The sequence below is a fragment of the Lissotriton helveticus genome, chromosome 3_1 (genome assembly GCF_964261635.1).
Source record: "Lissotriton helveticus chromosome 3_1, aLisHel1.1, whole genome shotgun sequence".
Taxonomy (NCBI): Eukaryota; Metazoa; Chordata; class Amphibia; order Caudata; family Salamandridae; genus Lissotriton; species Lissotriton helveticus.
The window spans coordinates 1,827,390,279-1,827,405,011 of NC_136061.1; the positions used below are offsets into that span (position 1 = coordinate 1,827,390,279).

At 44.0% G+C, this 14,733-nt stretch overlaps 1 protein-coding gene across 1 annotated transcript in view; it reads left to right on the top strand.

Annotated features, from left to right (window-relative positions):
- The window catches only part of CTSD (cathepsin D), a 66,026-nt gene that overhangs the window by 21,634 nt on the left and 29,659 nt on the right, over nt 1-14,733 (top strand). Inside the window, exons 2-4 of the mRNA XM_078682755.1 lie at nt 10,075-10,231; nt 12,404-12,527; nt 13,059-13,177. Of these exons, the coding sequence (XP_078538881.1) occupies nt 10,075-10,231; nt 12,404-12,527; nt 13,059-13,177 (400 nt within the window). The remainder of the gene's footprint in view (nt 1-10,074; nt 10,232-12,403; nt 12,528-13,058; nt 13,178-14,733) is intronic.

The following is a 14,733-nucleotide window of genomic DNA, read 5'->3' on the forward strand; positions in this document are numbered from 1 at the left end:
AGCATAGCATAACAAAACACAGCATAGCATAACAAAACACAACATAGCATAGCATAACAAAACACAACATAGCATAGCATAACAAAACACAACATAGCATAGCATAACAAAACACAACATAGCATAACAAAACACAACATAGCATAGGATAACAAAACAAAGCATAGGATAGCAAAACAAAACATGGCATAACAAAACATGGCATAACAAAACATGGCATAACAAAACATGGCATAACAAAACATGGCATAGCAAAACATATTAGCATAGCAAAAAATAGCATATCAAACACAACAAAACATAGCATAGCAAAACAAAGCATAGCATAACAAAACATAGCATAGCATAACAAAACATAGCATAACATAGCATAGCATAGCATAGCATAACAAAACACAACATAGCGTAGCATAACAAAACAGAACATAGCATAGGATAGCAAAACTAAACCGAGCAGAGCATAGCATAACAAAACAAAGCATAGGATAGCAAAACAAAACATAGCCTAACAAAACATGGCATAACAAAACATGGCATAACAAAACATGGCATAACAAAACATGGCATAACAAAACATGGCATAACAAAACATGGCATAACAAAACATGGCATAACAAAACATGGCATAACAAAACATGGCATAACAAAACATGGCATAACAAAACATGGCATAGCAAAACATATAATAGCATAGCAAAACATAGCAAAACAAAGCATAGCATAACAAAACATAGCATAGCATAACAAAACATAGCATAACAAAACATAGCATAGCATAGCATAACAAAACACAACATAGCATAGCATAACAAAACACAACATAGCGTAGCATAACAAAACACAACATAGCATAGGATAGCAAAACACAACATAGCATAGGATAGCAAAACTAAACAGAGCAGAGCATAGCATAACAAAACAAAGCATAGGATAGCAAAACAAAACATAGCCTAACAAAACATGGCATAACAAAACATGGCATAACAAAACATGGCATAACAAAACATGGCATAACAAAACATGGCATAACAAAACATGGCATAACAAAACATGGCATAACAAAACATGGCATAACAAAACATGGCATAACAAAACATGGCATAACAAAACATAGCATAGCAAAACATATAATAGCATAGCAAAACATAGCATAGCATAACAAAGCATAACAAAGCATAGCATAACACAACATAGCATAGCATAACAAAACATAGCATAACAAAATATAGCATAGCAAAACAAAGCATAGCATAGCAAAACACAACACAGCATAGCATAACAAAGCATAGCATAACAAACACAACAAAGCATTGCATAGCATAACAAAACAAAGCATAGGATAGCAAAAAAACATAGCATAGCATAACAAAACAAAACCTATCATAGCCTAGCAAAACATAGCATACCAAACACAACAAAACATAGCATAACAAAACATGGAAAAACAAAGCATAACACACACAACCACACACAACCACGCACACATAACCACAACCACACACACAACCACAACCACACACAACCACACACACAACTATCTATCGATCTATCGCCCTCACTCTATCTGTCTATCGATCTTTCGCCCTCACTCTATCTGTCTATCGATCTATCGCCCTCACTCTATCTGTCTATCGCCCTCACTCTATCTATCGGCCTCAGTCTATCTATCTAATCGCCCTCACACTATCTATCTATCGGCCTCACTCTATCTAATCGCCCTCACTCTATCTATCTATCGCCCTCACTCTATCTATCGCCCTCACTCTATCTATCGCCCTCACTCTTATCTATCGCCCTCACTCTATCTATCTATCTATCGCCCTAACTCTATCTATCTAATCGCCCTCACTCTATCTATCTAATCGCCCTCACTCTATCTATCTATCTATCAATCTATCTATCGCCCTCACTCTATCTATTGCCCTCACTCTATCTATCTATCGCCCTCACTCTATCTATCTTTCTATCGATCTATCGCCCTCATTCTATCTATTTATTTATTTAGATACTGATCGCCATCACTCTATCTATCTGTCTAGCTATCTATCGCCCTCACTCCTATCTATCTATCTATCTATCTCGCTCACTCAATCTCTCTATTGCCCTCTATCTATCGCCCTCCCTCTATCTATCTATCACCCTCACTCTATCTATCTATCCCACTCACTCTATCTATCGCATCACCACAGCATCACTAAGGGGCACAACAACATCACTATGCGCTACCACAGGATCATTGAATGCCACAGCATCACTAGTCGCCACCACAACATCTCTCAGCCCCACCACAGCATCAATCTGTGCAACCATTTACCAACAACTGGGTCAAATATGATCTCTCAATGTTTCAAGCTTTATTACAAATGTCACAAAAAGAGGTTAGTATTTCACTTCTGTTCTTGGATTTTCGTCACAATAAAATACACTGAACATATTCTTCACAAAAGTTATTTACAAAAGTTTAAGCTATTGCCATTATAAATTACAATAACTTTTATTTAAGTATTAATTATTTAAAAAATTCAAAGCCATTGTTATTTGTAATATCAATACATCTAAGTCACGTGAATACAACACATATTGCATTACAAATGCTATAGGTGTCACAAGTTATAACTATTGGCATTGTAAATGACAAAGCTATTATTTTTGCTATTTTCAAAACCAACACATATATAAAAAATGTGTCATTTACAATACCAATAGCTTAAACTTTCCTAATGCGAGACCTTATGCATTGCAAATGCTTGTTTTTGAAAAAGGAACTACCAAGAGAACATCCAAAACAACTGAGTAGTTTGTGCGATTTAATGTTGAAAAAATAGTTTTTTGTTTTTTGATCTTTAAGCTTTTCTGTTCAATGAAACGTAGTCCATTCCATAAGGTTTGTTGTGATACAGTCTGCACAGTTTTTACAATGCGTGTTCTTTAATACGCAATCCTGCACAAAGAATTGGTAGTGCGACTGTCTATACCTTCACTACTGTCTTGTCTTGGTTTGTCAGTATATTTATATTCAGCACAAATGCACAAACTAACTTAAACAAGATGGCATTAGATTACAAATGTTCCGGTCACAGCCCCATCACCAACAGTTATCATATGACCGGATAGCATGCATGACACTATCTGCCGTCTTGGCTTTTTAACCAATATCATGTTGCTACATGACACTTGTAGTTTCGCTTTTAACATTGGTGACTATGGGCTCAAAAAAAAGAGGTGGGGCTGAGTGGTTGACTGTTGCTTTCATACACGAAACATCTTCATGCTCTTATCTTACTAAAAAGGTAATGCAAAAAGAACCATCACCGTGTGTATCATAAAATGTCACCTCAAAATGCCAATAAGCAGGAACATACATGAACATACATGAATATGGCCATATTCAACTCACTTGAGGCTAGGCTGCTCTCCACAAGACAAAAACAAATAACCGCCTAGAGGAAATGCAACTTCAAGGTATCCGTGTCACTACAAGCTCCACAGTCTTTCAGTTCCATATTTCTACATAATTTAAGTTGACTTTCAGCTGAGAGCAGCCCTGGGTAATGGTGGTGCTCGGGGACGCTTGCTATAAACGGCAGTCGGTTTTCATACAGTGAATGAAAGGATCCTAACTGTGCTGCTGAGATAATATCTGTTTAAATACTTTTTTTCCTTAAAAGCGGCACATTCTTGTACTGAAGTAACTGACGCTAACATTTGATTGGTTTTGCTCGAAGTTCCAACCTTTTACTATATGCTTTAACATTGCATGTTTCCGTGTTCCTTCTTCCCTCCTCCTTGCATGTATATTTTATGCTCTATCTTCGTGAAAATAACCTCTGCCCCACAACCAACAAGCAGCGCAGCGCCACCAGGGCTACTTCTCGTGCACCGGTTACAAACAGATTGACTTTTGCTCGCCTTCATAAAAGAAACGGCCAACCGCCCTTGCCGGTGGGAGAGGTACAGGGAGGCCTAGGAGGGAGCACGTAATGGCAGGAGGTGGGTGATTGGGTGATTGGGTGGCAGGTAAGCAAGAATATGGTGCGGAGGAGAGTGATTTAGGCATTATGGATGGAGCAATAGGGTGGGACAGTTGGGTCTAGAAATAGTAACTCAGTTGCGTCGAGCGCAGCAGATAGGCACAGAGTAACTTGAATTCATCTGGGTTTGGTCCCTGCTCCATAGTAGGCATCGGAAGTGACGTTTCAGCTGCACTGGCCAATTACAGAGCCAGTTAAAGAGTGATATGAAGAAAGCAAACGATAAGCAGTGTTGTCTGTATACAACAGTGTCTCACAAGCGAGACACATGTGCTAGCGCAAGCGCTCGGAGGCTCGACCCTAAAAGGGTAGGTGGCATTTTACACGTGCACATACCCTGGTTAGTATATAGTGGATGGTGAGTAAGGAACTATGCATTCAGAGTAATGATTGTGCCATAATACATATTTAATTCATTAAGATTATGATCTTGATATAGATAATGTCCTATCCTTTTTCCTGAAGGCATACCACTGATTGGACATAATATTTATTGTGAGAAGCACGTGCTACCTGATGTAGAAATCTTATCTCAAATCAGTATTGACTGCTAGATTTCACTAACCCCTGAAACTCTTGGAGTAATAACTGGTTCTGGTGTTTCAAAGAACAGCTGCCGTACTTCTCACAAGGATTGTCCAACTAACCTGGAGTCTCTCATGCCCTTGAGTACCATATGCTATGTGAAGACCTTTGGCTGGACAGACACGTGAAGAGCCTTTCTACTACCGCTTTCTGGTCACTTTGTAGAATAAGCATTTGCAAAGCCTATAGTTATGGCTTTAGGAGGTGCATCATTAAAAAGAAAATCGTTTTGTAAGCATATGAAATAGAAGTTAAACGTTTGAAAGTAAAAATGAACCGGTTGACCCATTGCCCATACTGTATGCTGCCTAATGGGCAGAGAAGCAAACTGTGAATGACACATGAACAGATTAAAGAGTTCAGAGTGCTTAGAGAAAGTTTAGCTATGTATATATGATATGATTTGATATCATATTATATACCTTTTTTTAAACTTGAGGCTGGCAAGGCAGCTAACCTGTTTCTTGGCCAGGTTTAACAAGCATTGAGAAAGTCAATAGGTCTCAACTATGCTAGAGGTATTGCTTTGCTGATGTGCTTTAGCCATGTTGTTCACCAGCGTGGCTGCTGTTCGTCGTGGCTAACAGTTAGTGGCATAGAGCGGAGAGGTGTGGAGGGAAATGTGTCTCGTAGAGTGGAATGGCGTGACATAAAGGGGAGTGGAGTGGAGTGGAGTGGTGTTGAGTGTGGTAGCACACTGCTATTACGCCAACATATTTTCAATTGAAATGACCATTACATTTTTTTAGAGACCTACAGTTTTACCGATAAAACTATACAGTGCACAAACGATGTGTGGAAAATGCATCGGTTATCTTGTGTATTGATTTGTTTTGATCTTATTAAAATGTGTTTTCACGACACTTCAGGATTACAAAAAAGTGCTTCATTAGTGCCATCCTAATTCTGATATATTCTGAACAATTTGCACAGTTCCTTTAGAGACATTTACATTTTGTTGTATGCTAGTAAAAAATCCAGCCTTCCTTAAGCACAACCCCAGTATCCATCATGATTGTCACATAAATCCTCTCACATTGAAATCATAGAAAGAAAAGTAAACTTCAAGCTCCCTCCGACCTGGCTCAACATTTGACTTCGGTCTTTGAATGCACAGCAAATGTGACAAGATAAGAACAACATTTAAAGGCCTGTTTCCAGAAAGCGAGCACTCATTGAAGAATACAGAAACCCAGCTATTCTCTACAGGAGGGAAAATACATACTAGACAGCCTAAAACAAACAAAGCCAGCACATAGAAAGCAAGTAACTGTGAGTCACAAACCAAAAAGCCAATAGTAAGCAAATAGCAGAATGCAGTCCAAGGGAAGCTTTCAGAATGTCTAGAAGAAGTCTTTGCACACCAGACAGCTGTGCTGTCTGGTAGGATTTGACGGAAACAGCAGCCTACCTCAATAAAGAGGAACTATGTTTTGGTTTCTTTTAGCATAACTAAGATAAGTTTGGATATCTTTGTTGTGGTCTAGTCAAACGTCAGTAGAGCTTGGTTGAAATGCATCCGTGATGAAAACGACATTGTCCTGCATTTCCTAAGGCAATGCCTAGGACACTGGGGCTGTGGATAAAACCCAGTTATTGTTTGTGGGAAAGCATTTCAACGAAAAACTCCAACATGTCAAAGTTTGCAAGGCCTTCTGGAATCAGGAATCAACACTGTCTCGAAACACATGCCACTAAAAATGTTCAATAATACCGCTAGGTTAAAGGTGAAGTCTAGCTTTTCTTTTTATTCACAGTTGCATTATCTTGTGTGCTACTTTGCCACAGACCCCCGTGCTAATGCAAACTCTTCAAAGACAAAACACTTTATTTTGAACAATTTTAATGAGAGGTGGTCTGCTTCAAAAGATGAAGCACCCAGAAATCTAATATGTTATGAGGATTTGTAAAGCCCGCTTATCATCCGAGGCATATCCAGGTGCTGGAGTAGGTGAGGAGGCCGATCAGACTGCTAGTCAAATAGCCAAGTCTTCAGTTCCTTGCCGATTTCAAGAAGGGATGGGGAGGCCCTGATGTGGTGTGGCAGGTCGTTTCAGGATTTGGCGACAATGCAGGAGAAGGACCGTTCTCCTAACTTGCTCCTGCGGATGTGGGATATTTGCTCGAGGAGGAGTGAGTTTGAGCGCTGTCGCTTGGTGGAAGTTGAGGCAGTGGTTGAGATAGGCAGGTCCGACATTGTGGAGAACTAGATTTGTAGCCAATGTAGCTCTCTTAGGTGGGGAATGGTGTGTGCGTTGCAGGGGATGTTGAGGATGAGTCTGACAGTGGCGTTCTGGTTTGTCTGGAGTTTTTGTAAAAGTTTTTTTTTATAAATCTTCTTATTGATCACATTATGCATATAATACAAATAGCCTGGATAGCTTGACTCCAGTGGTGTGGAGAGCCTGGGACTCACGTCTGAGCATACCCAGCCCACTCGGAAATGAAGGCTGATAGCCAGAAACCGGTCCTTGGATGCTTGATTCCGGTCTGGGAAAGACATGGCTTGGTAGTTCGGACTGGACTGTTCCCATGAGGCACAGGGTCAGAGCTGATTTGCATATAGCCAGTGTCTAACCCAGGGTGGTGTGGAGTGCAAATAAATGATGGATTTAGGCCCAGATCCTTGTACTGGGGTGAATGTATGACATTGTTCTACATTCTGTCCATCAACTGTGTTTATTGCAATTTTCACCCCGAGTGGGCTGGGTATGCTCAGACGTGAGTCCCAGGCTCTCCACACCACTGGAGTCAAGCTATCCAGGCTGATAGCCAGAAACCGATCCTTGGATGCTTGATTCCGGTCTGGGAAAGACATGGCTTGATAGTTCGGACTGGACTGTTCCCATGTGGCACAGGGTCAGAGCTGATTTGCATATAGCCAGTGTCTAACCCAGGGTGGTGTGGAGTGCAAATAAATGATGGATTTAGGCCCAGATCCTTGTACTGGGGTGAATGTATGACATTGTTCTACATTCTGTCCATCAACTGTGTTTTTTGCAACATCCATGATGCTACATCTTTCACTCCTTCCTGGAAGCTGTGTCTGGTGATGACTGGTACCTTGGTGAGAGAGAGAATGAGTTGGGTGTTGCCAGTCCTTGTTGTCTGACGATGGTAGTGAGGGGGGCCATGTAGATGCTAAAGAATGTGGGGCTGAGTGAAGATCCTTGGGGTACTCTGCAGCTGATCTTAGCAGGTTTGGAGGGCAAGGGCATGAGTCGGATTCTTTGGGTTCGGCTGGTGAAGATGGATCAGATCCAGACGTGGAGTCTGGCGGTTAGTGTGCGGTGGCAGACGGTGTCCAGACTTTTGGATCTGAGAATGTGTAGGAGCCCATAGGTGACAAAGCAACACAGATGGGGGAGAAACACGCAGGCCACCACTAGAGATGGAGCTCGAAAACAAATGCACTCATGAAGAGTGCTTAAACAAAATAAAATAGTAGCCTCTAAAAAAGTGAGCAGTAAAAGGACACACTTAGGGGCCGATTATGATGGCAGACGGACCTGAGTCCGTCCGCCACCATAGATTAGGAGGGAACCTCCGCATGCCCTGCGGAGTTCCCTCCTGTGCAATTAGGATGTGACCGCCACCCTGGCGGTCACATCCTCTATTTTTACCATTGCGTAAAAATGCATACATTGCATTTGTATGCAGAAAGCGGCAGGCACAGTGCGGTGCCTGCCGATTTCTGCATACAAATGCAGGGGGGTACCATAGGTACCCCCCATGTGCACCCCCCACCCACCCTTCACCCAGGGGGCCCGCAAAGGGCCCCCGCAGTGAAGTTACACATGCTTTTCCACGGCGGAAAACCCGCCGCGGAAAAGTATTTTGCACAGCCCATCCTAATATGGTTGACGGTGTCTGAGAGACACCGTCCCCATATTAGAGCTTTTCCGCCGCGGTTGTAAGCCAACCGCGGCGGAAAAGCTGCGGACGGAAACCAGGACCCACCAGCCATCCTAATGTGGCGGTGGGTCTTTGGTGAGTCCGCAGAGGATTTACCGCATCCTCCGGGCCGGCGGTGGCTTCCGCCGGCCCGGAGGATGCGGAAAATCCTCCATCATAATCAGCCCCTAAATGTGTCCATGCTCCAGGAAAGGGGCAAACACCAAAAAAGGAAGGAAACCCCACACACGCTAATGAGTAAGAAGCAAGCTAATAAGAATGACTTGGAAGTCTACCAGTGGTAAGTGCTGGGCGGGACTTTAAGCAGACTATAAGCTAACAATATGTATCGCAACAGACAGCACATGCAGTGTATAGTAGGCAAGACTTCCAAAAAGATCTTTGGTTTATCGTAAGGGGGATACAGGAATGACAGTGGGGTTTGCAATGCGAGAAAGCAAGGCCTCTGTGATCACAGGGAAGCACTTCATTGCTAATCTCCTTTCTACTACTCCACCCTCACATCGTCTGCAGACACAGTGTCCGCTCCCTCCATTCTTCTGTCATCAATATATGTATGTATATTCATGCAGTGCTATAGAATGTAAAAATGATACATTTGTTTGAAGCAAAGATGTTTGAAGACCTGTTTTAAATCGGTTTGATTTGCGATGTAATCACATTGGCAGGAATAAAGAAACGGAATGAATACAATCTGACAACCTTTCCACCTGTAACGCTGAACCTTACTTTACTACTGTGCTGAACCTTGACTCTAAAGTTTGTCCAATGGCCCTGCAGCTGTAGTTAGCGTCATGTTATTGTTGAGCCTAATCATATCTCCGACTCTTACCTTAAACTAACCATAACCCCTAACCTGATCCATTTTCATAACCATGGTCATGGTCCTACCCCTACTGAACCTCCCCTTAATCTTGATGAGCTCCCCTGCCCTTTCACCTTTCAAACAAACTCTAAGCTGATACCTATCCCTAATCCCAACCCTGTGGTGCTGAAATCTTTTATTTTTTATTTTTTTTGTCTTTATATAATAGCTTCTTTTACATTAATGCAACATTTACTAGAGCTAAAGAGCTTTGGAAGAAGAGCTTTGAGGAAGGTAGCATGCAAAATTGACCTTATGGTAAAGTGCAATTAAAGCAACGTGCTGACCTGATAAGTCAGTGTACATCACCTATTAAAACAAAGGGCCTCGATAAGCAGAATGTTGGTTAAAGAAACATTTAGGTTTAAGGTGAACACTCTTATTATTCACAGTTAAGGAGGCTATTCCTCTTCTCTCATATAAAGAGGCTATTTCAAAGGATGTTACGATACCCCGTTGATGACATCACATATCCTAATACAAGACGTGACTAAGGATTAGGTTGAAAAGGGACTGTTGCTCTTCTCCCCTTTTGAAACCAGCAGAGTGCTGGGTTCAGGCCTTCTGATGTCACCTTAGACCAGCTCCACACTGCTCGGTGCTCCTTGAATTTGCTGCTAATACTTGCTTGAGATTTTGTCACCTAACCTCTTACATTTTCCTCCCTTCCATCAACAGGATCCCGCTGACCAAGTTCCGCACAATCCGACGCACTTTCATCAATGAGTCAACTGAAATCGAAAAACTTGTGGCTACTGGTGATCAACTAAAGTACAACCTGGGCTTCCCACCCAGAAAAAGTCCCACACCAGAAATCCTCATGAACTACTTGGATGTAAGCAACCAGTCTTTCCACTCTAAAGCTGCCAGGGGAGGTGTCCTGCATTTCTCCTTTCTTGCTCACCCTTTCTCCTCTCAGCTGTGTATGAAAGCTGTTTTTATTTTGGGCTCTCTTTCTTCCCCATTACAATGATCACACCATGCTTGACATTTCCTACAAGTGAACGGTATGGTTGTGTGTTTTTATGGCTGTTTTACATTGATTCTCCAGCAAGTCTTTTTCCTTAGCAGGATAGCCAGAACACTTTGCGTTATTTGTTTTATTTTTTGTGTTTGGGACTGGGAGTGGGGCAGAGTTGTAAGTGGAAGTATTTGGCACTTGTAGCGCACTTTTGGTTCTTTAGGCAGTGTTACCCTGTGTGTCTGATAGGCACTTCTTTCAATATAGACCCAAGATTGTTAAGAGTGCTAAGAGACGCAACACCACAAGACAGGCTTGTTGGAACAATTAGCTGCCTTGAACGCATATTTAAATACTGTCAATCTGTTGTAAATGAACCCAGTGAATTTACTTTAGTAGCAGTAGACTAGAACTAAGTAAATGGCTGAGAACCAGCAGAATACCAAGTGTGAAATAGTGGGAATCCACATCTTCATGGTGAACAAGGGCACAGACGTTTGATGGCTCGCATATAATGCTAAGCATACGTTGTAGAGGGTTATAATATATGTGCTGTGTATGTGGAAAAAGTATGTATTTGTGAGGCACTGCAATCTTTCTCCAATTTTAACGCCCATGACATGATTATAGTGCTTAACATGGTCAAATGGAAGTGATTTGCATGTTGCCAAAAGATTACACATTATTTGAATTCTAGAATCACAGGATCCAATCCTGGCACTGCATACATTTTCCTATCCCACAGCTGGTTACACGTCCTAGAGCAACCTCTCCTTCCTACCTAATATTTCTAGACTAGTGAATAGGTGTGACTTCCAGGATTCAAGGTTGACTGGAAGTGGGTGGCCTCCTGCTTCTTTTCTTGGATTTCCTTAGAACCTCCTGTCTTCCACTCATGTCACTTATCCCAGGTAAATGCTGTCTGGAAGTATCAATCTGCCATTTTCAGGACTGCACTACTTGCCATGGCAGTGGCCTCTACTAGGGTGGTAGCACGTTGGACATGTACCCTACAGAGGTTTGTTTATTTATTTATTTTATTTATAAAGTTTTATATAGCGTGAACAGGATCCCGAAGGATATCAGAGCGCTTTACAAAAAGAATGGAAGGAGGGTATTATGCATGCACAAGTGTTGAGATGAGTGACATACTTGTGGACTTGAGTGCTTAAGCACATCAATTACAAAAAAGGTTCTTCCATTCATAAGCCTTACCCATTGACGTTGTCAATGCTTGTTTTGCCTTTGAGACAGTGCCCTCTCTTTTTAGGTCTTGCCTAAGCCATCGCGTTGAGGGGGGTGTTTGAAAAAGCCAAGCAGTTTTGGAAGCTGGTGCAAGTAAGGTGCACCCATCAATCTTTATTCCAAGACCTCTCACCCAATAAGTCTTCTACATGGCATCCTAAACCGTAAAGGGAAAGAGCAGACTTGTCTGTTGAAACTCCCAGAGAAACTGCTGATGTATTTGTAGTTGCACTGTCGTAGAATGTTTCATCAAGGGGAGCAGAGTGAAAGGCGACAATACTCCCAACCAGCCCCTGTATAAACTTTTACAGGGAATGTTGGCACAGCTTTCTGCATTTACTGCCCTGGGGATCATTGAGAGGCAGATTGGTGTCTATCGACAGGCGAGCATGTCCTTGAAGAGACATTCTATCAGCAGTATCTCCGTGCTCCAATACACCTTCTTCCTTGACACATGTTCTCCACCGTTTCAGCATATGTCTTTCGTTCATTCATTCCTTTTGGTTCCTCCTCTTCTAATCTGAAAATACTGATGCTCTGTGTTGCGGAACTTCCCTGTCCTCTGGCTCTTTGCTTCAGCTGCCACCTTCATTTACTTTTTCTACCACACGTGATGTCTGGGCTCCCTCTAGCTCTCTGTATTTGCACCCCTTACTCTCACAATTCTGCCAGGCTGCCCTTTTTGTGGGAACGCCTTTTTTGACTCGCCTCTTCTTATTGCCTCTTTTCTTCATAGTTGTACATCAAGGAAAGGTATATGGAAGTCAACTATTCAATTTGATCTTCTTTTTCCTCTCTCAGGCACAGTACTATGGAGAGATCGGCATTGGTACACCCCCTCAACCGTTCACAGTGGTCTTCGACACTGGTTCTTCTAACTTGTGGGTGCCCTCCGTCCATTGTTCTCTGCTGGACATTGCCTGCTGTAAGTGTCATCCTTGCCCTGCCTTCTTGAGCAAAGGAGTGGGAGGGTTGTAGTGTTAAATTGATGGCGGTTGGCTGGTGGTGGGTGAGAGTTTGGAAAGTACGTCCGCCAACCTGTCCTCGCAGCTGGAGCGGAGCGGAGTAGAGTTTTAGGAAGTGTATTGTAGCAGAGTGAAAGAGTGCAGCACAGCAGAGAATTGTTACCTGAAGGTCACTGGTTCAAACCTCACGGGTGACTACACTGTGCTTTTCCTCATTTCTGTATCTAGCAACAGTGCTCTAATTAATTGGGAAATAAAATGTATCAGTCCGTGTACAGATACTATACAGTTGGTAGAGTATGCGCTGTACAAGTCTTCATTCCTCATATTCACTAACAATTCAAGGGTGCAAATGTATTTGAAGATGGAAAGTACTTGCATGAAAGGGTAGTATGAGAATATGTTCTCTGATCCTTTCTCTGCACTTCTTGTATCTATTTAAATTTCTCTCTCATCTCACGTTCTCCCCTCTACCTCTTTCCCCCATGCAGTGATACATCATAAGTATGATTCTTCGAAGTCGAGCACGTTTGTGAAGAATGGGACTGCCTTCGCAATTCAGTATGGAACAGGAAGCCTCTCCGGGTATCTCAGCCAGGATACTGTCTCTGTGAGTTTTAAGCCCACCCTCCGTTTTGAGGTCAGATGGGAGAGATCAAAGCTCCATTCTAGAGCACACTAGGATGCTGTCAGTTAGTAGCGCTTGCAAGGTACCTGAGTAGAGTTGTGTCAAAGCTCTCTAACCCAGAGCTTTCCAAACTGTGTGTCCCTACACAGTACTGTGTCGCCTGCATATGGTGGGTGTGTCACAGGATGACACCGGTATTAAGGGCACTTGGCACATAACTGCTGTTAATTAAGAGGCATTCCTTTGAAAGAGTGTCTTGGAGTCTGCCACAGCAGCGCAGACTCCGAGACACTCTGATCCAAGGGGGCCGGGCGATTCACAACCAATCCCCATTAACAAGTAAACGGTCTTTTGAAAACCTGCAAAGTACACAGGTGCGGCTGTGTGTGTGCCCTGTAAACTGGGGTGAGGTGACAGAGGGTGACAGATGGAGATAGAGGGAGGAAGACAGAGAGGGAGACAGAGAGAGGGGAGATGGACGGAGACAGAGGGAAGAAGTCAGAGGGAGACAGACGGAGGGAGGGAGACAGACAGAGGGAGGGAGGGAGACCGAGGGAGAGGGAGACCGAGGGAGAGGGAAACCGAGGGAGAGGGAAACCGTGGGAGAGGGAAACCGTGGGAGACAGAGAGAGAGGCAGACAGAGAGAGAGGCAGACAGAGCGGGAGGCAGACAGAGCGGGAGGCAGACAGAGCGGGAGGCAGACAGAGCGGGAGGCAGACAGAGCGGGAGGCAGACAGAGCGGGAGGCAGACAGAGCGGGAGGCAGACAGAGCGGGAGGCAGACAGAGCGGGAGGCAGACAGAGCGGGAGGCAGACAGAGCGGGAGGCAGACAGAGCGGGAGGCAGACAGAGCGGGAGGCAGACAGAGCGGGAGGCAGACAGAGCGGGAGGCAGACAGAGCGGGAGGCAGACAGAGCGGGAGGCAGACAGAGCGGGAGGCAGACAGAGCGGGAGGCAGACAGACAGAGGGAGGCAGCGAGAGCGGGAGGCAGACAGACAGAGGGAGGCAGCGAGAGCGGGAGGGAGACCGACAGAGGGAGGCAGCGAGAGCGGGAGGGAGACCGAGAGCGGGAGGGAGACCGACAGAGGGAGGCAGCGAGAGTGGGAGGGAGACCGACAGAGAGAGGGAGGCAGAGAGAGCAAGAACGAGACAGACAGAGAGAGGGAGGCAGAGAGAGAGAGAGACAGGGACATACCGAGACAGGGATAGAGGCAGACAGACCGAGGCAGAGACAGACCGAGACGGAGAGGGAAACAGAGGGAGGGAGACGGGGACAGACCGAGACAGAGAGGCAGAGAGGGCGACAGAGGGCGAGGGCGACGGAGGGCGACGGAGGGCGAGGGCGACAGAGGGCGAGGGCGAGGGCGACAGAGGGCGAGAGAGAGGCAGAGACAGAGGTAGAGGGAGGGGACCATGTCTGAACTGGGGTGGCGGAGTGAGCTAAAGAACGGTGATGGATTAAACCCAGATCAGTTGACTGGGGGTGAGTGTTTGTATTGTCAACGCTCCATCCATCATCACCTTTGTGTTTTTCTAT